Source organism: Oncorhynchus clarkii, chromosome 1 (assembly GCF_045791955.1).
Source record: "Oncorhynchus clarkii lewisi isolate Uvic-CL-2024 chromosome 1, UVic_Ocla_1.0, whole genome shotgun sequence".
NCBI classification, from domain to species: domain Eukaryota; kingdom Metazoa; phylum Chordata; class Actinopteri; order Salmoniformes; family Salmonidae; genus Oncorhynchus; species Oncorhynchus clarkii.
In genome coordinates, this window is record NC_092147.1 from 60,069,829 (window position 1) to 60,093,500 (window position 23,672).

Below are 23,672 nucleotides of genomic sequence, written 5' to 3' on the forward strand. Positions count from 1 at the left end.
AGTTATGATCCCTTCTTGATGTCACTTGTTAAATCCACTTAAATCAGAGTAGATGAAGGGGAGGGGACAGGTTAAAGAAGGATTTTTAAGCCTTGAGACATGGATTGTGTGCGTGTCACTGAGGGTGAATGGTCAAGACACAAAATATAAGTTCCATTGAATGAGGTATGGTAGTAGGTGCCAGGCACACCAGTTTGTGTCAAGAACTGCAACACTGCTGTTTTTTTTACACTCAACAATTTCTCATATGTATCAAGAATGGTTCACCACCCAAAGTATGCCCAGCCAACTTGACACAACTGTAGGAAGCATTGGAGTCAACATGGGTCAGCATCCTTGTGAAACGCTTTGGACACCTTGTAGAGCCCATGCCCCCGACTGTTCTGAGGGCAAAAGGGGGTGGGGGGGTTCAAAAGCTGGGCCTAATTGTTGTCTTTGTATTTTTGAAAGTTACGAGTTGGTGGATCTTATTTGGAACAGTCCTTGAAAAGAACCGTCCACCAATAGGTGCGCCAGGCAAGGTTAATAAAGTGAACCTGGGCCAGAGATAACAGAGAAAGTAGGAGATAGGAATCCCATTGTTGATTAATCGCGTTGAAGGTGTCATGCTGCGTCACGCTGTTGCTAAAATCATCTTCGCGCTATCTCTTCTCAAAGTCACTAAACCGGACTATTTTCCTCGGAAGTACGTAATGTCACGATTCCAAAGCTTGACGATATTACAGACAACACAGCAGTTATCTTACATCTCAGAAAACATGTGTAACGTTATACTTGTTGTTCACGAAATTCATGCTAATGTTGGGTTTTTGATTTAGCGCCCAATTCACTCATTGAATGAGTTTTCCATGCCCCAAAGTAGCCCAGAATGCACCGCGCGGTCCATTTACGATGCATGTGCAACGTACATCGTGACCGTAATACTATTTTAATGGCGTTTCCCATCTCCTCAGAAGTATATCTGCATGGGCCAGTTCAAGAACGGTGTGATTATGGTGACCCAGATGGAGATTGTATATGGCACATATTGATCCACAACCACCACACCAGAGAAACCTTACCTCAAAAGCAATTGAACAACGGTTCGCACCGTTTCTGGAAACGTGTCGTTCAGTACCAGTTTCGATGTTCAGTACAATTCGCCACGCAACGTAGCAAACGTTGAATCGAACTGAACAAACCTCCAGTGGAAGTAAATATCGGATGACGATATAAGGTCACGTGTGATTGTTTCTGCAGGAAATTGACAGTGTCGGTCTTCAAAATGGAAATGATTAGCCAGCGACATTTTCACACATTGAAGAAGTTTCTCACCTGATTTACGCTATGCTTACTTTTTGAACTACGATATCAAATAACCAAAACAAACGTTAGCTAACTTGATAGGGCAACGTGCTGTCAGCAACGCTAGCTAGCTAACACAACGTTACGTTAGCTAGCTAGCCAGCCAGCAACATTTCTCTGATAGCTAGCCGGTTTCGACCACAATTATATTTACAGGTTTTAGACATACACGGTCAAAATGGAGCTGTTTCAAGCCAAAGACCATTACATTCTCCAGAGTGGCGATCATGCTCTTTGGTGTAGCCGAATAGATGGGACCATGAATGTCAGACCTGGTAAGCAAAATACGTTTATATATATAGACCTGGTAAGCAAAATACGTTTATATATATATATATATATATTTATTATTATTTATAGCTAACCTACATCATCTAACGTTAGCTATCTTTCGGGCAGCAGAGCCATTGTAATGATATAATTTAAGTTACAATGTCAAGCCCACGGCATGAGAATTTCATCTTGGCTTGTTGTCTTTGTTATCCAAGTTAACACTGCTATCTATACACGTTTACAATGACAGCTCTGTAGGAAGCTGTGGCTCGGACAGCGCACCGTACTTAAATTCCAGTGCGTTTCATTCCATTTTTTGTTGATTGTAATGGAATTGTCTAGCTATCTTATCTGCCAAGTTATTACCTCTTTATTATTGCCCTACTTTCATGAGGAGTGCTGCCCCGTTGACCTGATATTCGGGATAACCAGACAAAGTGATGCTGATGTTGTGCAGAGCTAAGACGCTCGAGGGCGACAGTAAAAATGTTTTAGCAGCAGGGGTTCCATTCAAATCAAATCTAGCCATGATTCGGGAAGCAGATGATAATGTCATTGTTCCGTATGTTTAAAAAAAGTATTTAAATAGTGAAGTTTTGAACAAAACAGCTGTTAGGGCTCATAATTTTTCCCTCCATTCGTTTTACATAAGATTTATTTAACAGATTCATGTGGCTACATGGTTAACCATTCATTTCCTGAAATACCACTTAAGCATCAGGTCTAGTGGTTCCTTATTTCCTTACGCTGGATTCCACATAATCAGACTAGTTAGCTGCTCACTGCTACACACTAAACTACCTTGCTGGACTTGTTCTGCTCCAGCATGGCCTGCACCCCAAGGGTCTTGTCAAAACATCTCCTCTTCTCAGTGACGAGTTAAGCTGGGAAAATTCCGAGCTGAGCCTGTGAAGCTTGCCTTTCTGTAGTAACAAAAAGGCAGTTGGGAGAGGGAGCAGCCATTGTGTATTGATGTGAATGAGTACCCTGTGGGCTGGCTGAGGTCACATGGGTGTGCAGCCAGCCTGAACAGGTTTGGGTTGCACCGCTCTTCCATTATTTAATTGGAAAAGAGTTTCTACTCCTCATTGGACCTGTTGACACGAGCACTGCCAGGAATTTCCACAATACACTTCTGAACATCTATGGTTGAGTTTTGCTCTAATGTACTGTAGCGTGTCTGTATCATGAACAAACAGAGAGAGGTATGTAGGGGCAGCCCTTATTTTCCACCACCCTGCCCGGTCTCCAATGCTGAGGCCGGTACACAGAGTTCTCTGGCTCCATGAAACAGGAAGAGTTATTGTCTGAGCTGCCTAGATGTTCTTCACTCTCCACCCTCTTTGTCGCCCATTCATGACTCAACTCGTCAAGGGTGTGTCAAGCAGTTGAAGTCTAGTTTTCTGTTATAAACCGTTTTAGTCAGCAGCATCAGTCAGTTTCTTTTGTAGGCTAGCTGTGATGTAGTCATTTGGCAGTGATGTCGTCATGCCCCAGTGCATCATGTTACCTCACTATATTTTTTTAAAGAATGGAAACTCACACTAGCTAGGTTCCCATCCAAGGCCTGTGATCCTCTGTGACCTGGTTTTCATACCTCTGTTTCAGAGGCAAAGAAATGGTTGTGTATTCTCTACATCATTTGTACTATTCTACCCAATTGATAACACATGTCTTTTTGAGCTCTGTGAATAATCTCTTGATGCAGTAAATACTTCTGAACTTGGCTGCAGACAGTATTAGCTAGCTACTGAGTGCATACCGGTGATGCTCTATGATTCCTAACAGTACAAACAGATACCCTCAGTCCAAGCCTAGCATGGAAGGCGGAGCGAAATTGTCAACAGCCATGTGTGGAATGTAAATATTTAGGCCGCAATCCATCAACTATCATCAAACTGCTTCATTGCTCTTAGTGTGTAGAGCAATTTCTCTTAGAACATGTCTTTGCTTTGTGTCCACTCCACAAGTCTTTATTTTCTCTGATTGTCTCTTCTCTATGTTATTTCAGCAACAGACCTGCTGTTAGCTTGGAACCCAACGTGTTTAGGCCTGGTTGAGGGTCTCGTCGGGAAAATACAACTTCATACAGGTAAGTGAAATGGTGTGGGCCTTGTGCTACAAGTGCCAACATTTGACACAACTGGATCATTTGAGACGTGATTTGACATGTACGCATGCTTTGAAATGTTGCGCTGTGTGGCCCCCTTGCACAATATGGCCACAACTGTACCTTTATTCTCTGAAACCATGCCTTCTGTTCTTATTAGCTTGCACTTTTTGTTTTATAGCTTTCAAACCTCATCAGTGGTCCTCAAATACACAACACAAATCCCCCTAACAAGCCCTAGAATGTAGCCCTAGGCTAGCCCTGGGGCTTGGCTACAGGCTAGTATGAGTAATGTTTGTGCGGTAGATGCTTTTGGGGCGACTCATCGTGAAAACACCCAGGATTACTGGATCATTCTATTGCCTTAATGAGGTTTTGGATTAATTGTAGGAAGAGCCTCAGTCCTCAGAAATGCCAAGTATTTTCTTATGTTGTTTATGCAGTCTTTATTTACACTCACAAAGGTGTGCTAAATGATTTGAGGAAAAGGACTGAGACATAACTGTGAAAGATGAGTCAGTCGATGAGTTGGTAAACAAGTTCTTGTAGATTATCTTAAATAAATGTCCGTTTGACTTGATAATGCTTAAAGCAGTCAGTGTTGGAAGTTTGTTCATTTTTTCCCTTTATTTAACCAGGTAGGCCAGTTGGGAACAAGTTCACATTTACAACTGTGACCTGGCCAAGATAATGCATAAAAAGGCAAAGCAAATGTATTCGGAAACCTACATAATACATAGGTTTTTAGAAGAGAACAGCATGCAAATACTTTTGATTCTAACAAACCGTGCATTTTCATGGGTGAAATTTCAGTTCGCTTAGCCAGATGCCCCGTTTCACCACCACATGAGACTGAGAGACTGTGAGAGAGAGAGAACAGCCGATGTAGTCACACCTATCGGAATGTGTGTAATTCTGTGCCTGTGATGACATATCCTTTACCCCTTTCTGTTGGCAGATCTTCCTCTGGGTCTCATACTGATCCGTCAGAAAGTGCTTGTTGGCCAGATGCCAGGTGACCACAAAGTCTACAAGATCACCAAGATAGCTGTCATTCCTCTGTCTGAGGAAGAGCCTCTGGATCTGGAGCTGGAGGTGAGAGACTGTGATGAGGCCTGTTTTATCTGGGCGCTTTATGGATCCCTGAGCACTCAAGTAGTTTTGGGCCTTTTTATGCAGTTTACACACGCAGCAGTTAACACATTACAATAGCACACCAGTGGCTACTTTAGTCTCCTTTTTAAATCTAGGCTACAGTCATGAGATGTAATGAAAACCATCGCTATCGCTATCGTCTAGGCTAGCTTTAGTTGTTTTACATTTTATGATTGCATTTCCATGTTTCTAGTAAAGTGTCTCGATTGCCCTGTTTTGATTGATACCTTGAGTCGCTACCAATTAATCACTTTTTAAGATGGATATCACAATAGTGTTATTTTGATCTCGGAGGAATCGGGATTTTGCTTAGATGCCAGTCTTACAGGTGAGCCAGGATGATGATGATGATGATGATACATATACGGATAAAGATGATGAGGAAGTAAGTGAAACATTTCCAGAGAACGGGATGTGTTGGATAATCGTTTCTCCGGTATGTTTTTAGAACATAGCCCTGTGCTCATACTGTCCATACCACAGAATGATTATTCCACCCCGTCTAGGATAGGAATTCAGTAGCCCTGTGAAGTTGTGTTTAGAGAAAGTTTTATGAACCACTAGTTTTGGATGTTGTTGACTGTTTTTTTTATTTTATTTTTTGGTAGATTTGAATTGATTTAATTAGCTAGAAAACTCATTGAGACCCAATTAACCCACAGATACCATACCGATTAGCTGTCATTCAACCTTTTAGACTTGTCCACAAGTATATTCCCGATTGTCTATCATTCCCTCTACATACATTTACATATATTTGGAATACTTTCATCATGCACTCAATTATAAGGAAGTTTAATATCAAAATGCTTTGGTATGCTCAATTAGCCTAATCTGAACTGAATGAATGGTAATGCCTTCAAATGGGTTAAAAGTGAGTTATTTCCCAGAGTTCATATTTAAAATCCTGTTAAGTATCGATATAGCGGAAGATGACGCTGGTATCTTAACATCGTACAATTTCATAGAAAGTGGGATAGAAAGAAAGTCTGCTTCTCTTTCAGCTTTGTAAGAAGCATCACTTTGGGATCGACAAACCAGAGAAGCTGGCACAGTCTCCAGATGAGTCGAAGTTCCTGATGAAAACTCTGAGTCAGATCAAGTCTAATGTTGGGGCTCCCACGAAGAAAAAGGTAAAATAATGTTTAGTACTGTGCTCAGATATCCCATGTATTATCATCTTACACACCAGTTGTACATTTTGGAATTGGTACATTTGCTGTTTTTACACTAGTCCATTTTTTTTGTAAATTGGACAGTATACAGTTTTTTTGTTGTTCATTTACATTTTTTCCTTTCCATATTTTTTATTTTGACAATTTAATACCATCCCTGTCCATGCCCACCACCCAGTATTCCCCTGCCTTTCAGGTCAAGGAAAACAAAGAAAAGGAGCGTCTCGAGAGGCGGCTGCTCGATGAGCTGTACAAGATATTCATGGACTCTGATTCCTTCTACTACAGCATGACCTATGACCTCACCAACACTGTGCAGCGGCAGGGAGACACAGAAAAGTCAAACTTGCCCCTATGGAAGCAGGTTAGGAATATATATATACTCTGAGGACACAAGTCGCATTAACTGAGACATTTACTAAAATGCCGCATTAAATTGGGTCGCCACTTTGAGATGCCTGGTTTAAGTACAGTAGTATTAAACCACACATATATTTTCTGTCTTTAAGATCAGTAGTTTAACTGCACTTCGACAAGTCAAATTAAGCAATTATGCTCGACTGATAAGTTATTTTCCTCTTCAAGGTGGATGACAGATTCTTCTGGAACAAACACATGGTCCAGGAGCTCATCGATCTGCAGGTTTGATGAATTTCAAGACTGTTTTTGACAGGAATGGATTGACTAGATATCAATTTGTCAATGTTCAGGTATAAGAGTGCTGATGGTCATAGTGCACTAGTGTGGCAGAGTCACTTCTGCAAAACCCTGTTTGAACAATAGGGAAATGTTTTAGCAAGGAAAAGCTTAGTGGCAGCTATTATTGGAGTGATTGAAATGTTATGTTAATTATATATACTGAACTACTGAATTCCCTCTTTATACATCTACATTTGGCATCACTGTATAGAGTTTGTAACTTTTCTTGTTGTGTTGCAGGTTCCAGAGGTGGACTTCTGGGTGACGCCCATCATCCAGGGCTTTGTGCAAGTGGAGGAGCTGGTGGTGAACTACAACGAGAGTCCAGATGAGGAGAAGAACAGCCCCGACACGCCGCTCCAGGAGCTCACCTGCGTGGACGACATCCACCCGCGCTTCACCGTGGCCCTCATCTCCCGCCGCAGTCGCCACCGTGCAGGTACAATACAGAGGTCAAAGGTCATGGCCAAATTGCTAGGTTCGAATTGCAACAGTTTAATAAGCAGATTTGTACCTTTTTCTTAAATAGAACTTGAATTACTTGATGATTAATAAACAATATTTTCTCTTCAACTTACTTAAAATGTCAGAGAAAACATTACGTTCTCACATAACTTAAGCCAGTTAAGGTCATTGGAGGGGGGAATGAATGATCCTAGTTTTCTTCTCCCAAAAGGGATGCGGTACAAACGCAGAGGGGTGGACACAGATGGCCACGTGGCTAACTTTGTGGAGACCGAGCAGCTGATCCACGTGCACAACCACTCGCTGTCCTTTGTGCAGAGTCGTGGCTCGGTGCCCGTCTTCTGGAGCCAAGCAGGCTACCGCTACAACCCCAGGCCTCGGCTGGAGAAAGGTCAGCGGGATATTTCCAATCCAAAAGAAGAATTGGGGAATAATGGGTGTGTTCGTTTTAAGCACGCCCTGTCCCCCTTGTGGGGGGGGGGTGGAGTTTTCTTTTCAGAGCTAATGGAATGGTCTTAAATGTGCTAACTCTGCCCGTCCAGGACACTGGGCAAGCTAAAACGAAAGCACGTGACCCCCGTCATCGTATACTTTCCCCTTTATAATCATCACTACTTGTTGAGTTTATGTGCAATTTCCAGATTACTTTTTTTTTAGGTCGTCTGTATGACAGGGATTGTTTTCCTTACAATGTACTGTCTGATTTGTCAGGAGAGAAGGAGACAATTCCTTACTTTGCTGCTCACTTTGATGAACAGCTCAACCTTTACAAGAAGCAGGTGAGAAGCATCTGCCAGATAACATCGGCATTACTTTAAATCTTTAGAGTCTAAGACATTGGGGGAGGAGGGGGGTGCTAAACTGACATGGAATTGTTTTAAGATGGTTATACTTTGGATCGTTTAGCTTTTTGATTTTGAATTTTAGAACCCCTTTAAATAAAATAAAAAATAAAAAAAAATCATAAACAAGGTTTTGAGGTGTCAGATATTTACCCCCTTTTTTGGGGTAGGCACAAAATGGCCTTCATACTTTCATTTGTTTTGTTTTTTAAACCCTACCGGTTACTTTCAGATGAGTCCCATGATACTTGTCGGGGTCAGAGTCTCCCCTTTCCATAGAGGGATCATAATAGTTTTGTAGGTCAAACCATTCGGACGTTTATATGAGAAGAACAATTTTCAGGATGTCTTATCAAATCAAATTTATTTATATAGCCCTTCGTACATCAGCTGATATCTCAAAGTGCTGTACAGAAACCCAGCCTAAAACCCCAAACAGCAAGCAATGCAGGTGTAGAAGTACGGTTGCTAGGAAAACCTCCCTAGACAGGCCAAAACCTAGGAAGAAACATAGAGAGGAACCAGGCTATGTGGGGTGGCCAGTCCTCTTCTGGTTTTGCCGGGTGGAGATTATAACAGAACATGGCCAAGATGTTCAAATGTTCATAAATGACCAGCATGGCCCAATAATAATAAGGCAGAACAGTTGAAACTGGAGCAGCAGCACGGCCAGGTGGACTGGGGACAGCAAGGAGTCATCATGTCAGGTAGTCCTGAGGCATGGTCCTAGGGCTCAGGTCCTCCGAGAAAGAGAGAATTAGAGTGAGCACACTTAAATTCACACAGGACACTGAATAGGACAGGAGAAGTACTCCAGATATAACAAACTGACCCTAGCCCCCCGACACACAAACTACTGCAGCATAAATACTGGAGGCTAAGACAGGAGGGGTCAGGAGGCACTGTGGCCCCATCCGAGGACACCCCCGGACAGGGCCAAACAGGAAGGATATACAGTGCCTTGCGAAAGTATTCGGCCCCCTTGAACTTTGCGATCTTTTGCCACATTTCAGGCTTCAAACATAAAGATATAAAACTGTATTTTTTTGTGAAGAATCAACAACAAGTGGGACACAATCATGAAGTGGAACGACATTTATTGGATATTTCAAACTTTTTTAACAAATCAAAAACTGAAAAATTGGGCGTGCAAAATTATTCAGCCCCCTTAAGTTAATACTTTGTAGCGCCACCTTTTGCTGCGATTACAGCTGTAAGTCGCTTGGGGTATGTCTCTATCAGTTTTGCACATCGAGAGACTGAAATTTTTTCCCATTCCTCCTTGCAAAACAGCTGGAGCTCAGTGAGGTTGGATGGAGAGCATTTGTGAACAGCAGTTTTCAGTTCTTTCCACAGATTCTCGATTGGATTCAGGTCTGGACTTTGACTTGGCCATTCTAACACCTGGATATGTTTATTTTTGAACCATTCCATTGTAGATTTTGCTTTATGTTTTGGATCATTGTCTTGTTGGAAGACAAATCTCCATCCCAGTCTCAGGTCTTTTGCAGACTCCATCAGGTTTTCTTCCAGAATGGTCCTGTATTTGGCTCCATCCATCTTCCCATCAATTTTAACCATCTTCCCTGTCCCTGCTGAAGAAAAGCAGGCCCAAACCATGATGCTGCCACCACCATGTTTGACAGTGGGGATGGTGTGTTCAGGGTGATGAGCTGTGTTGCTTTTACGCCAAACATAACGTTTTGCATTGTTGCCAAAAAGTTCAATTTTGGTTTCATCTGACCAGAGCACCTTCTTCCACATGTTTGGTGTGTCTCCCAGGTGGCTTGTGGCAAACTTTAAACAACACTTTTTATGGATATCTTTAAGAAATGGCTTTCTTCTTGCCACTCTTCCATAAAGGCCATATTTGTGCAATATACGACTGATTGTTGTCCTATGGACAGAGTCTCCCACCTCAGCTGTAGATCTCTGCAGTTCATCCAGAGTGATCATGGGCCTCTTGGCTGCATCTCTGATCAGTCTTCTCCTTGTATGAGCTGAAAGTTTAGAGGGACGGCCAGGTCTTGGTAGATTTGCAGTGGTCTGATACTCCTTCCATTTCAATATTATCGCTTGCACAGTGCTCCTTGGGATGTTTAAAGCTTGGGAAATCTTTTTGTATCCAAATCCGGCTTTAAACTTCTTCACAACAGTATCTCGGACCTGCCTGGTGTGTTCCTTGTTCTTCATGATGCTCTCTGCGCTTTTAACGGACCTCTGAGACTATCACAGTGCAGGTGCATTTATACGGAGACTTGATTACACACAGGTGGATTGTATTTATCATCATTAGTCATTTAGGTCAACATTGGATCATTCAGAGATCCTCACTGAACTTCTGGAGAGAGTTTGCTGCACTGAAAGTAAAGGGGCTGAATAATTTTGCACGCCCAATTTTTCAGTTTTTGATTTGTTAAAGTTTGAAATATCCAATAAATGTCATTCCACTTCATGATTGTGTCCCACTTGTTGTTGATTCTTCACAAAAAAAATACAGTTTTATATCTTTATGTTTGAAGCCTGAAATGTGGCAAAAGGTCGCAAAGTTCAAGGGGGCCGAATACTTTCGCAAGGCACTGTAACCCCACCCACTTTGCCAAAGCACAGCCCCCACACCACTAGAGGGATATCTTCAACCACCAGCTTACCATCCTGAGACAAGGCCGAGTATAGCCCACAAAGATCTCCGCCATGGCACAACCCAAGGGGGGAGGGGCGCCAACCCAGTTTGTCTTATGGTCTGACAAACACCGCTCTAGCTCTGCCACCTTTCACCGCTGTGGAAGTGTGATACTGGCGGATGCGGTGTATTGAAAAAAACGATATATCTAGCTTAAACTAACGGATTTGGATGGGGATTTTTTTGTTATGTCACTTAGGTTGGTGCATCAATCGGCTCTAAGGGGGTTAATATCAATGCCAAAGTTTGAGTTTTCATTGAACTTAGACGTATCTAAATAAAGACTTATCGTAAATAGTGAAGTTGATGCAATTTACAACTGTTTTGACAGGTCATCATTAACTTAGTGGATCAAAGTGGGCGGGAGAAGATTATTGGCGATGCATATCTCAAACAAGTCCTTCTATACAACAATCCTAACCTGACATATGTCTCTTTTGACTTCCATGAGCACTGGTAAGAAAATTGCTGCACAGAAACAATCTTGACAGCACAGATAATTTAATCGAATAAGTAAATCTAAATGAGGAAAGAATAACTTAAACTACAATACTTGTTATTTATTATAGTATGCACTTCCCCTGTATATATTTAATTGGTCTTCTGTCTCATCAGTCGAGGTATGAAGTTTGAAAATGTGCAAACGCTGACAGATGCCATCTCCGATATTATTGCAGACATGAGATGGGGGTGGTAAGTGTGTGAGTGTATGTCATCCCAAACCCCAACAGAGACTCCTTTTAATGCAAGTAAAAATCCTCAACTAATCAGTAATCGATAGCGCATGTGGCTCCATATCCCCATGCAATGCATCACAGTGTATACTCCTCTGTCAGGGTCGACCAGGCAGGAGTCATCTGCCACCAGGAGGGCATTTTCCGGGTGAACTGCATGGACTGTCTGGACAGGACCAATGTAGTCCAGGCTTCCATCGCTCGTGCTGTAATGGAGGCACAGGTGTGATTTCTCCCCACTTTGAACGCGTGTCAACTTAAAGCTGAGGATGTCATAACATTGCATTTCCTAGTGCTCTAATACAGATTTGAACTAAAGTCTCTGGGTTAGACACATGGTATATATATCAGATGAAATATTAAGGTGAAAGACCAAATGTAAAAACCACCTCTACTTTTGAGTGGAAGTGCAGTGCTCTGGCAACCTCTGTCCATGGTGACTGATGGTTAACTGTATGTCTCTGTGTCCCTCAGCTGAAGAAACTGGGTGTGATGCCCCCTGAGCAGCCTCTGCCCCTCAAGTGCTACAGGATCTACCAGGTCATGTGGGCCAACAACGGCGACACCATCAGTAGACAGTACGCCGGCACGGCCGCCCTCAAGGTAATATCATTTGCATGTGTGTTTTAAGGTAATATTAGGTTTGCGTCTTGCAACAGTATGCCGTCTTGGTTCTCCACAGAAGGCCTTCGCTGCCTGGGTAAATGTATCGAGTAATAAAACATATTTGCCCAGTCTTGTTTAACTACCAATTATATGAGGCCTCTGCAATTTGCAGGGAGAAATGTTCTTGTTTTTTTAGTTTGAGAAACAGACACCTCACAAGAAGGCCAGCGTCCCCGGGTCGCCTCTTCACTGTTGACGATGAGACTAGTTTTTTACGGGTACTATTTAATGAAGCTGCCAGTTTAGGATTTGTGAGGTGTCTGTTTCTCAAATTAGACACTAATGTACTTGTCCTCTTGCTCAGTTGTGCACTGGGGCCTCCCACTCCTCTTTCTATTCTGGTTAGAGCCAGTTTGCGCTGTTCTGTGAATGCAGTAGTACGCAGCATTGTACGAGCTCTTCAGTTTCTTGGAAATTTCTTGCATGGAATAGCCTTCATTTCTCAGAACAAGAATAGACTGTCGAGTTTCAGAAGAAAGGTCTTTGTTTCTGGCAATTTTGAGCCTGTAATCGAACCCACAAATGCCGATGCTCCAGATACTCAACTAGTCTAAAAGAAGGCCAGTTTTATTGCTTCTTTAATTAAAACAACAGTTTTCAGCTGTGCTAACTTAATTGCAAAAGGGTTTTCTAATGATCAATTAGCCTTTGAAAATGATTGACTTGGATTAGCGAACACAGCAGTGGTGGTTGCTGATAATGGGCCTATGTAGATATTCTTTTTTTTTTTTTTTTTTTTAATCTGCAGTTTCCCGCTACAATAGTCATTTACAACATTAACACTGTCTACACTGTTTTTCTGATCAATTTTATGTTAATGGACAAAAACAAGGACATTTCTAAGTGACCCCAAACCTTTGAAAGGTAGTGTACATCAGGAGGATGGCGAAAATAATTTATAGTCCTCCAGACTCTTATTTTGTCTTCTGCTTAGATTAGCTGGTAATGCATTATATATAACCATGGCATAACATGTGAAGATAAGCACATTTTCTACATTATTTATGGGATTCACCATTTTTGTTCTTGTATCAGTGTTTTCCACTAGCGCCCTGGCTGTCGTCTATACAGTCGATTACAAAGTCAAACTCTGCCGGATACTTTTCCCACCTAACTTATCTAGCCTACTTTTTTTATTTTTTTATTTCGGAAGTCCGGGGAAAAAAGTATTCCGAGCCCCCTCCGGCTAGAATGAAAGATATGCATCTTCCAGCGATCTATTGATAGGACAGGTGCCTGTCAGTCACAAAGTGAGGGATGACAGGGAAACACTGCTGGTTTGACAGTCTGCTGTCTTTCCCGGTACCTGGGTGTCTATGCACAGTTGAAGTGGGAAGTTTACATACACCATAGCCAAATACATTTCAACTCAGTTTTTCACAATTCCTGACATTTAATCCTAGTAAAAATTATGTATCTTAGGTCAGTTAGGATCACCACTTTATTTTAAGAATGTGAAATGTCAGAATAATAGTATTGATTTATTTCCGCTTTTATTTCTTTCATCACATTCCCAGTGGGTCAGAAGTTTACATACACTCAATTAGTATTTGGTAGCATTGCCTGTAAATTGCTAAACTTGGGTCAAACGTTTGGGTCAAACGTTTGGGGTAGCCTTCCACAAGCTTCCCAGAATAAGTTGGGTGAATTTTGGCCCATTCCTCCTCACAGAGCTGGTGTAACTGAATCAGATTTGTAGGCCTCCTTGCTCGCACGCGCTTTTTCAGTTCTGCCTACAAATTTTCCATGGGATTGAGGTCAGGGTGTTGTGATGGCCACTCCAATACCTTGACTTTGTTGTCCTTAAGCCCTTTTGCCACAACTTTGGAAGTATGTTTGGGGTCATTTGCGACCATGCTTGACTGACTGACTGATGTCTTGAGATGTTGCTTCAATATATCCACATAATTTTCCTCCCTCGTGATGCCATCTATTTTATGAAGTGCACCAGTCCCTCCTGCAGCATGCACCCCCACAACATGATGCTGCCACCCCAGTGCTTCACGGTTGTGGTGGTGTTCTTCGGCTTGCAAGCCTTCCCCTTTTCCCTCCAAACATAACGATGGTCATTATGGCCAAGCAGTTCTATTTTTGTTTCATCAGACCAGAGGACATTTCTCCAAAAAGTACGGTCTTTGTCCCCATGTGCAGTTGCAAACCGTAGTCTGGCTTTTTTATGGCGGTTTTGGAGCAGTGGCTTCTTCCTTGCTGAGTGGCCTTTCAGGTTATGTCGATATAGGACTTGTTTTACTGTGGATATAGATACTTTTGTACCTGTTTACTCCAGCATCTTCACAAGGCCCTTTGCTGTTGTTCTGGGATTGATTTGCACTTTTCGCACCAAAGTACGTTCATCTCTAGGAGACAGAACGTGTCTCCTTCCTAAGTGGAATAACAGCTGGGTGGTCCCATGGTGTTTATACTTGCGTACTATTGTTTGTGGTACCTTCAGGCGTTTGGAAATTTCTTCCAAGGATGAACCAGACTTGTGGAGGTCTACAATTATTTTTCCTGGGGTCTTGGCTGATTTCTTTAGATTTTCCCATGATGTCAAGCAAAGAGGCACTGCGTTTGAAGGTAGGCCTTGAAATACATCCACAGGTACACCTCCAATTGACTCGAATGATGTCAATGAGCCTATCAGAAGCTTCTAAAGCCATGACATAATTTTCTGGAATTTTCCTAGCTGTTTAAAGGCACAGTCAACTTAGTGTATGTAAACTTCTGACCCACTGGAATTTTGATACAGTGAAATATTCTGTCTGTAAACAAAGTAGATGTCCTAACCGCCTTGCCAAAACTATAGTTTAACAAGAAATTTGTGGAGTGGTTGAAAAACGAGTTTTAATGACTCCAAGCTGAGTGTATGTAAACTTCCGACTTCAACTGTTTGCAGTCAAATGTATTTACACGGGCGGAGAAGGCATGATGCTCCTTTATCGTCTGTGTGAGTCAATTTGCAGGTCCCATATAATGTGGTAACGATGAATCAAAATCCACTTACCCTATTATTTTCTGGCACTTTAATTTTCCTTTTGCGTATTTCTTATGCTGCCACGAAGTGCTGGCTCATATCGGCTTACTGTGATTTGATTGATGAATAACAAGCTTGACTAGTTTGTACGTGGTGTTCGAACTGACTGAATAAAGTCGATCTCGTATATCCTTGCCATTCATAAATCACACCAAGTAGTTTATATGTCCATGGTATCGCATCAGGACAAATAAACTAAAGATCTCGTTTTTATTTTTCATATGAAGTCTGTGTAGCAAAGCCTGCTTCATTTTAACACCTGCTTCAATCATACCTGTATTGCAGATAGCTGAGAGAATTCCTTTAAAAGGAAGCTTGAAGTCTGTAAGTCAGCAGACTTACAAGATTATTTAAGAAGAAATCTGGGTCAGTTGTTAAACAAGTGTTTATTTAAATTTTTTATAAATGACATGCTGCAATTCAGAGTTCCAAACACTTGTGGAAATTTTTTCACTAATTTAACTAATGGCGTATAATCTCTTAACACATACAGTTGAAGTCAGAAGTTTACATACACTTCGGTTGGAGTCATTTAAAACTTGTTTTTCAACCACTCCACACATTTCTTGTTAACAAACTATAGTTTTGGCAAGTCGGTTAGGACATCTACTGTGTGCATGACACAAGTAATTTTTCCAACAATTGTTTACAGACAGATCATTTCACTTATAATTCACTGTATCACAATTCCAGTGTATCAGAAGTTTACATACACTAACTTGACTGTGCCTTTAAACAGCTAGGAAAATTCCAGAAAATTATGTCATTGCTTTAGAAGCTTCTGATAGGCTAATTAACATAATTTGGGTCAATTGGAGGTGTATCTGTGGATATATTTTAAGGCCTACCTTCAAACTCAGTTCCTCTTTCCTGACATCATGGGAACATCAAAAGAAATCAGCCAAGACCTCAGAAAAAAAATTGTAGACCTCCACAGGTACACCTGAAGGTACCACATTCATCTGAACAAACAATATTACGCAAGTATAAACACCATGGGACCACGCAGCTGTCATACCGCTCAGGAAGGAGACTCATTCCTAGATATGAATGTACTTTGGTGCGAAAAGTGCAAATCAATCCCAGAACAACAGCAAAGGACCTTATGAAGATGCTGGAGAAAACGGGTACAAAAGTATCTATATCCACAGTAAAAACTAGTCCTATATCGACATAACCTGAAAGGCCGGTCAGCAAGGCAGAAGCCACTGCTCCAAAAAAGCCAGACTATGGTTTTCAACTGCACATGGGGACAAAGATCGTACTTTTTGGAGAAATGTCCTCTGGTCTGATGAAACAAAAATAGAACAGTTTGGCCATAATGACCATCGTTATGTTTGGAGGAAAAAGGGGAATGCTTGCAAGCCAAAGAACACCACCCCAACCGTGAAGCACTGGGTTGGCAGCATCATGTTGTGGGGGTGCTTTGCTGCAGGAGGGACTGGTGCACTTCACAAAATAGATGGCATCATGAGGGAGGACAAATATGTGGATATATTGAAGCAACATCTCAAGACATCAGTCAGGAAGTTCAAGCTTGGTCGCAAATGGGTCATCCAAATTGACAATGACCCCAAGCATACTTCCAAAGTTATGGCAAATGGCTTAAGGACAACAAAGTTCAGGTATTGGAGTGGCCATCGCAACACTCTGACCTCAATCCCATGGAAAATGTGTGGGCAGAACTGAAAAAGCGTGTGCAAGCAAGGAGGCTTACAAACCTGACTCTGTTACACCAGCTCTGTCAGGAGGAATGGGCCAAAATTCACCCAACTTATTGTGGGAAGCTTGTGGAAGGCTACCTGAAACGTTTGACCCAAGTTAAACCATTTAAAGGCAATGCTTCCGAATACTAATTGAGTGTATGTAAACTTCTGACCCACTGGGACTGTGGTGAAATAAATAAAAGCTGAAATAAATCATTCTCTCTACTATTATTCTGACATTTCACATTCTTAAAATAAAGTGGTGATCCTAACTGACCTAAGACAGGGAATTTTTACTAGGATTAAATGTCAGGAATTGTGAAAAACTGAGTTTGAATGTGTTTCGCTAAGGTGTATGTAAACTTCCGACTTAAACTGTAGACCCAGAATTTAATTGAGCATCTGTTCTGTTTTGGGTTATTTCTCCATTTGAAAAAGTGCCCATCACACAATTTTAGATTTTTTTTTTTAAATGTAACCTTTTATTTTTTCAAGAAAATTTGGCCTACGTACTGTTCTGTTTTAATAAAATACATAATTTGAAGAACAAAAGTAATTGTCTATTCATATCTTACAGTAAAATTCTTTAATTTCAAGAGAAGACAAGTTAAAGGTGTGATGTTCTCTTACTTAGAAAATAGTCCTGATCATATAGGCCTAGACTATATCCCATTAAAAAAAACATTCATACATTTTCTGGAATTCCAAACACAATACTGCAACAAACTAAATAAAATTTAAAAAATGTATTTAACCTTTATTTACCTATGGAAGGTCAGTTAAGAACAAATTATTTTTTACAATGATGGCCTGCCCCTCCCAAACCCGGACAATGCTGGGCCAATTGTGCGCCGCCCTATGGTACTCCCAATCACGGCCGGATGTGATTCCGCCTGGATTCGACCCAGGGACTGTAGTGACTCCTCTTGCACTGAGATGCAGTGCCTTAGACCACTGCGCCACTCGAGAGCCAAATAAAGTGTTCAATAATTTAACTGTGTATTTCGGATGGAATCAAGGCATTAGGATGTACCCAAGGCCACCAAAATTTGGCTTGTTCGGCCATAAAATTCATAGCCGGGGGATCCTGGCTGGCTAGTTTTTCTATTTGGCTGGTTGCTCCATATACTTGTGGAAAACACTGCTGATAAAGGCTGTTCTTAAGGGAATAAACTTTTTTTTTTAAAGGCAGTCGCATGAAAAGCTATTTGTTCTGGTTTAACTTAAAAGCCTAGTGCAGTCAAAATTCAGTTTTACCTGTGTTTTGTATCATATTGTACAACAGCGGATGAAACTAAGACTGTAAAAGTGTGACTTTTCGATCAGTGTTATTTTCTTGATAGTTGCTGGTTGAAAATAAATCAAATCTACATGGGACTTTCTAATTAGCCCGTTTTGATTGGGCGTAAATTCTCGGCTTGCGTAGGGACATCAACCAGGCGGGAAATTGGTTAATAGACCAATAGTAAAGAGTTCCAAACCTCTCTGCCAATAACTGCTCTTTTTTTTTGTTTGGCCTTTCCCATTCAGACCACTCCCAGACAGTCCTAGCTAAATATTTGTTTAAGAAAATGTTTTTGCAAAAAACAAACAATTTTTGCCCATTTTTTTCATGGAAAACTAGTACACATATTGATACCTAGAAATGGTTTTATATTGATATAAAAATGGCTGCATTGGGCTTTAAGGCAATTGTTGTGCAGACTGAAAAGGGGAAAATTGAACAATGTTTACTCGACACAGCCCTAAGTCAGGAAGAGTATAAAAGAGATCAGACGGTGACTCTAATATCTTGCTTGTTTTTTAACATGCTCTGTCTGTAATCCATTTTATAAAGGGAGACTTCACCAGAACGGGGGAGAGAAAACTGGCCGGGGTGATGAAAGATGGCGTGAACTCAGCCAACCGTTACTATCTGAACCGCTTCAGGGACGCATACAGACAAGCAGTGATTGGTAAGGAAATACCTGTAATACTTTACTTAAAGCCTGCGGTTATAATGCTTTATGATGCAGTTGGGATTCGTTCTAAGACATGAATATGTATGACCCCCTTATGTCTTAATATCTCATAATGATCCTGACTAAATATCAATAGCCAGTTAAATATAAAACACGGACAGACATAACATATTATGAGCCTTATTATAAGACACAGGTTCATATACGATTATAACAAGTTAAAATGCATTATGCCGGCAGGCTGTAAGTACAGTAAAGTGTTATCAAAATGGATTCCACCCTCCGTCTCAAAACAATGATTCAGTCCTAATCAGTTTTAGTCTCAAAAGTGTGACTCGACCGTCCTCGTTCTTCAACCTCCTCTCTCCAGATCTGATGATGGGGCATCCTGTGACGGAGGACCTATACTCCATCTTCAGTAAGGAGAAGGAGCATGAGGAGAAGGAGCAGGAGAGCCAGAGAGTAACCCAGGAGCAGGTCAGCCTCCTGCTGCAGACCTACATGCAGCTGCTGCTGCCCGACGATGAGAAGTTCCATGGGGGCTGGGCCCTTATCGACTGTGACATGAGGTTAGTGCTGGAACAATCTATAAATCAAAACTCTAACCTTTAACACTGAAATCCTTTCGAAGAGCTTGCTCTCGTAGTTTGTTCTCCCAACACTTTGTTAGCTAGCTCAGTTCAGTTCAACTTTATTTATCCCCTCAGGGGTAATTAAGGACACCCTTCAAAATCAACACCTTGAAAGTGTTTATTCCTCAATAAATTGTTAATGTGGAAAGCAAATGTTTCTCCTCATCAGCCTTATTGATGCAACCAGCAAGGATGTGGATGTTCTTCTGCTGCTATCCAACAGTGCATATTACGTTGCCTAGTAAGTGCCTGTATTTTTTACAGAACAGTAATAGAGAGTCAATTACATGTATTTTAGCTGTTCCTTATATAATTCTGTTTATTTGCTTTTGTTTTTACAGTTATGATGAGGAAGCTGACAAAGTCAATCAGTACCAACGCCTCAACTTAGAGGGTTTGGAAAAGATTGAAATAGGTGAATGTTTCTAGGAGAATTTAACTCCACCAAGTGAATTTTCCAAAATGTAGACCGGATCTGAGTCCTTCACAGCTTCATGATTTATTTTACACTGTAAAGCTACTAAGCACACACTATAGACATGGTTTTCATTATTGAACACAAATTCTGAATGATGCAACTACTCTTTTTTTATTTTTTTATTTTTTTATTTTTTTTCTTCTACAATTTTTATTTTCCACAAACATCTTAGTTACTCATGAATAAAGCTCACAACATGTCCTATGTGTTCTTTTGTAGGCCCAGAACCCACTCTGTTCGGGAAGCCCAAATTCTGCTGTATGCGTCTACACTATAATAATGGGGAGACAAGTGGTTATTTTCACACACTAAGGGCCCTCACAAGGAATCCTGAGGATGATGGTAAAGGTATGGGAAGATTTCATTAAACTGTCAGCATAAAACTAGTCGACCATGAATAAAACCTGGTAGATTGGAAGCGCACTGCCCGTATATCTCAAAAACAATCCTTATCCTGACAGCCTTTGTGGGAATTATTCATTTTATTTCAGACACGTTGCAGTGCATCGCAGAGATGCTTCGCCTAACTAAGCAAGCCATGGGACTTGACCTACAGGTGGTTGAAAATAAACTGGAGAGGTGAGTTGGAATACATTATCACTCTATCTAGATCTTCAGAATATTCTTCTCTTGCAGTTCAGTATGTCTATATTATCCCTTTTACACATGTTTTCCAAAAATATCTCATTGTCATGGATGTACATGATAAACAGAAGCCCTGGCTAAAATACTAATACTCATTTTTGTTGAACTTTCATTTAAATAAAAATATTTTCTAGCCAGGGCTTCTGTTTATCATGAATGTCAATTAGATTATTATTATATATATATATATATATATATATATATATATATATATATATATATATATATATATATATATATATATATATATATATATATATATAACCATTTGTTTCAGGAGGCACAGTAAACCTCACAAGGACATCATGGGCATCCAGGGCAGACACCCAGACCAGGTCCTGGGCAGCTCGGGTCTGGCTCAGGGCAAGAGCTTCCTCCTCAACAAGTTCTCCTCCCTCAACCAGAGGGTGAAGAAGTCCAACGTCAACATGGGCTCCTTCAAGGGGAGACTGGGAAACACCTTCTCCACCAAGCCGGACGTGAAGGTGAACTTTCTGAAACCCACCATGGGGGTCACCCTCTGGAAGTCTGATAGCAGCTTGGAGACGTCGGACGGGGCCAACATCGGCCCGGCTCTGAAGGACCTCTGTGACAACCACTCAGAGATGTCATCAGACTCGGACTCCTACAACTCGGACGAACAACTGCGCTCCAGCTCCTTGGAGAATGTGGACTACGTGCTGCCCAGCTGCGGCATCGTGGCGTCGGCTCCGCGACTAGGCAGTCGAGGCAGCGTGGAGCTCAACATCCGGGTCACTGGCTGCGACAGTAACAGTAAGCCGGAGGCTCCGGCTCTAGCCAGTCCTGAAGACCAGTCCCCCGGGGCTACCTCGGAGGCTGAGGAGGCCATCCTGATAGACTTTGGAACTCCAATTGATGCCTATTGCCACCAATTCATCCAAGACGCGCAGACCAAACCTGTGGAGGTGTTTGGGGAGCAGGTGGCTTGTAGCCTCCCCACACAGAACCCACAAGTCCCTCCACATGCTAAAGGCCCCTTGGCCCCAGACAAACACCCAGGTTCAGATCAGCAGGAGGAGGAGCTCCAGCTCCCTCCCAGGCCGTCCCAGCTAGATGTTGCCTCCGGCCCCAATCTCCTGACCGTCCAGAAGCCCATCTCTGCAGCTTCCGGCAGCTCCCAGAGGAGCCTGGGCTCTCACATGGAGGGCAGCCTGGGCCCCTCACCCGCCGACAGCAACGGCAGTCGCGTGGTCTCCCCCTTTGCCAAGATCAAGAGCTCCATGGTGCAGGTGGCCAGCCTGACCCAAGCTGGACTCACCCAAGGCATCAACTTTGCTGTGGCGAAGGTGCAGAAGAGCCCAGAGCCAGAAATGGCCACTCTAAACGAGACCCAAGAGAACGAGCTGAAGGCAATGTTTACACAGTGCCAGACCAGGATCATACAGATCTAGCACTTCCCAAGTTGTAGCCTCTAAGCAGGTTTTTGTACAGTTTCTATGTGACTTCCAGTACAGTAGCGTAAGCTGACTCGGCTAAGAACCCCACTCTTCAATTTCCTCTATAGTTGACATGACCATGTTTACAGCCAGTGTTGTGTAGTGTGTGTATAATACTCCAGCTCTATATGACAGAGTCCTTAATCCTGTTGCATTTCCTTTCGAGAGATTTTCCAGATATATTTGCATGTCAGGCTATTGGTAATAACTAAGGCAGGTAATACGTTGAGAGGCAAGCTCTGGATTTATCATTTTGGTGATCCCATATGTGCAGTGCACCAATTTGGCATTTGTGATAATAGGCCTAGTTTATAGCTCTGTTACCAAAAGAAGTACAAGTTTTTGACAATTTTTCTCAGAATTTTCAAAGGGCAGCTCCATGTTAGATAGTCCCCTAATAAGAAAGCAAACTGCTTGTAGAATCAGTGTTGCCGAGTTTTTCCCTACCGATATTGGAAATGTACCAAGGTAGGACTTAATCAAGGTACAAGAACTCCGGTTAGAGTATACTGTTTTGATATGTAAATATTGTACTGTATGTACAGTGCCTATCATACATATTTATCCCCGTTGGATTTCTTCACATTTTGTTACACACGTGGGATTAAAATTGATTTAATTGTATTTTTTTTTGTCAACGATCTACACAAAATACTTTGTCAAAGATTTCCATTGAGATTAATGTAAAATATAGCACTAATATATCTTGATTTGATAAGTACTCACCCTACAGCTGTGTCTTGGGTAAGTCTCTAAGAGCTTTGCCCACCTGGATTGTGCAATATTTGCCCATTTTTTAAAAATTATTTTCAAAAATCTTCAAATTTCAAGTCTTGCTATAGATTTTCAAGCAGATTGAAGTCAAACTGTAACTTGGCCACCCAGGAACATTCATTGTCTTGTTAAGCAACTCCAGTGTAGATTTGGCCTTGTGTTGTAGGTGATTGTTCAGCTGAAATGTGAATTCCTCTCCCAGTGTCTGGTGTAAAGCAGGCTGAACCAGGTTTTCCTCTAGGATTTCGCATGTGCTGAGCTCAATCCCGTTTATTTTTATCCTGGAAAAACTCCCAGTCTTTGCCGATGTCAAGCATACCCATATCATGATGCAGCCACCACCATGCTTGAAAATAAGGAGGCAGTTAGTGATGTGGTGTTGATTTTGCCCCAAACATAAGGCTTTGCATTTAGGTCAAAAAGTGTGTTCCTTTGCTATGTTTGTTTTTTTGCAGTATTACTTTAGTGCCTTATTGCTTACAGAATGTATGTTTTGGAATATTTGTATTATTCATTTCACAGTCATTTAGGTCGTTATTGTGAAGTCACTACAATGTTATTAATCCATCCGTTTCCTCACATCACAACAATTCTGAAGCTGTTTTAAAATCACCAATGGCCCCATGGTGACATCCCCTGAGCAGTTTCCCTCATGTCCTGCAGCTCAGTTCAGAAGGATGACTGTATATTTTATGTGTTTGGGTGGTTTAATACACCATCCACAGCATCAGTATTAACTTGACCATGCTTCGAGAGATATTCAATGTCTGATTTGTTATTGTTACCCATGTACCAATCACGGCCCTTCTTTATGGGGCTTTCTCCCTGTTCTTTTGTAG

The 23,672-nt window shown here is 41.6% G+C and overlaps 1 protein-coding gene across 2 annotated transcripts; it reads left to right on the forward strand.

Moving 5' to 3' along the window:
* The first annotated feature begins 1,274 nt into the window (after nt 1-1,274).
* Nucleotides 1,275-22,854, forward strand: LOC139409410 (inositol polyphosphate-5-phosphatase F). Of its 2 annotated transcripts, none has more exons than XM_071154541.1 (20): nt 1,275-1,619; nt 3,629-3,709; nt 4,686-4,822; nt 5,887-6,015; nt 6,236-6,421; nt 6,643-6,699; nt 6,997-7,195; nt 7,433-7,612; nt 7,933-8,000; nt 11,078-11,202; nt 11,362-11,439; nt 11,583-11,703; nt 11,955-12,083; nt 18,724-18,841; nt 19,218-19,416; nt 19,649-19,720; nt 19,821-19,894; nt 20,177-20,305; nt 20,449-20,536; nt 20,880-22,854. In XM_071154541.1, exons 1-20 carry the CDS (start codon nt 1,523-1,525, stop codon nt 22,012-22,014), a joined length of 3,402 nt encoding a protein of 1,133 aa, XP_071010642.1. In that variant the 5' UTR covers nt 1,275-1,522; the 3' UTR covers nt 22,015-22,854. The 2 variants fall into 2 exon arrangements, with proteins under 2 accessions (XP_071010642.1, XP_071010651.1); XM_071154550.1 differs by having other exon boundaries at nt 6,254-6,421.
* Nucleotides 22,855-23,672: the final 818 nt, after the last annotated feature.

What these genes read in the sequence shown, in the direction of transcription:
- LOC139409410 (XM_071154541.1), top strand. Translation starts at nt 1,523, where the DNA reads ATGGAGCTGTTTCAAGCCAAAGACCATTACATTCTCCAGAGTGGCGAT. An exon ending in CCGGCACGGCCGCCCTCAAG is followed by an intron (nt 12,084 to 18,723) that starts GTAATATCATTT and finishes CATTTTATAAAG; the next exon opens with GGAGACTTCACCAGAACGGG. An exon ending in TTTGGAAAAGATTGAAATAG is followed by an intron (nt 19,895 to 20,176) that starts GTGAATGTTTCT and finishes GTTCTTTTGTAG; the next exon opens with GCCCAGAACCCACTCTGTTC.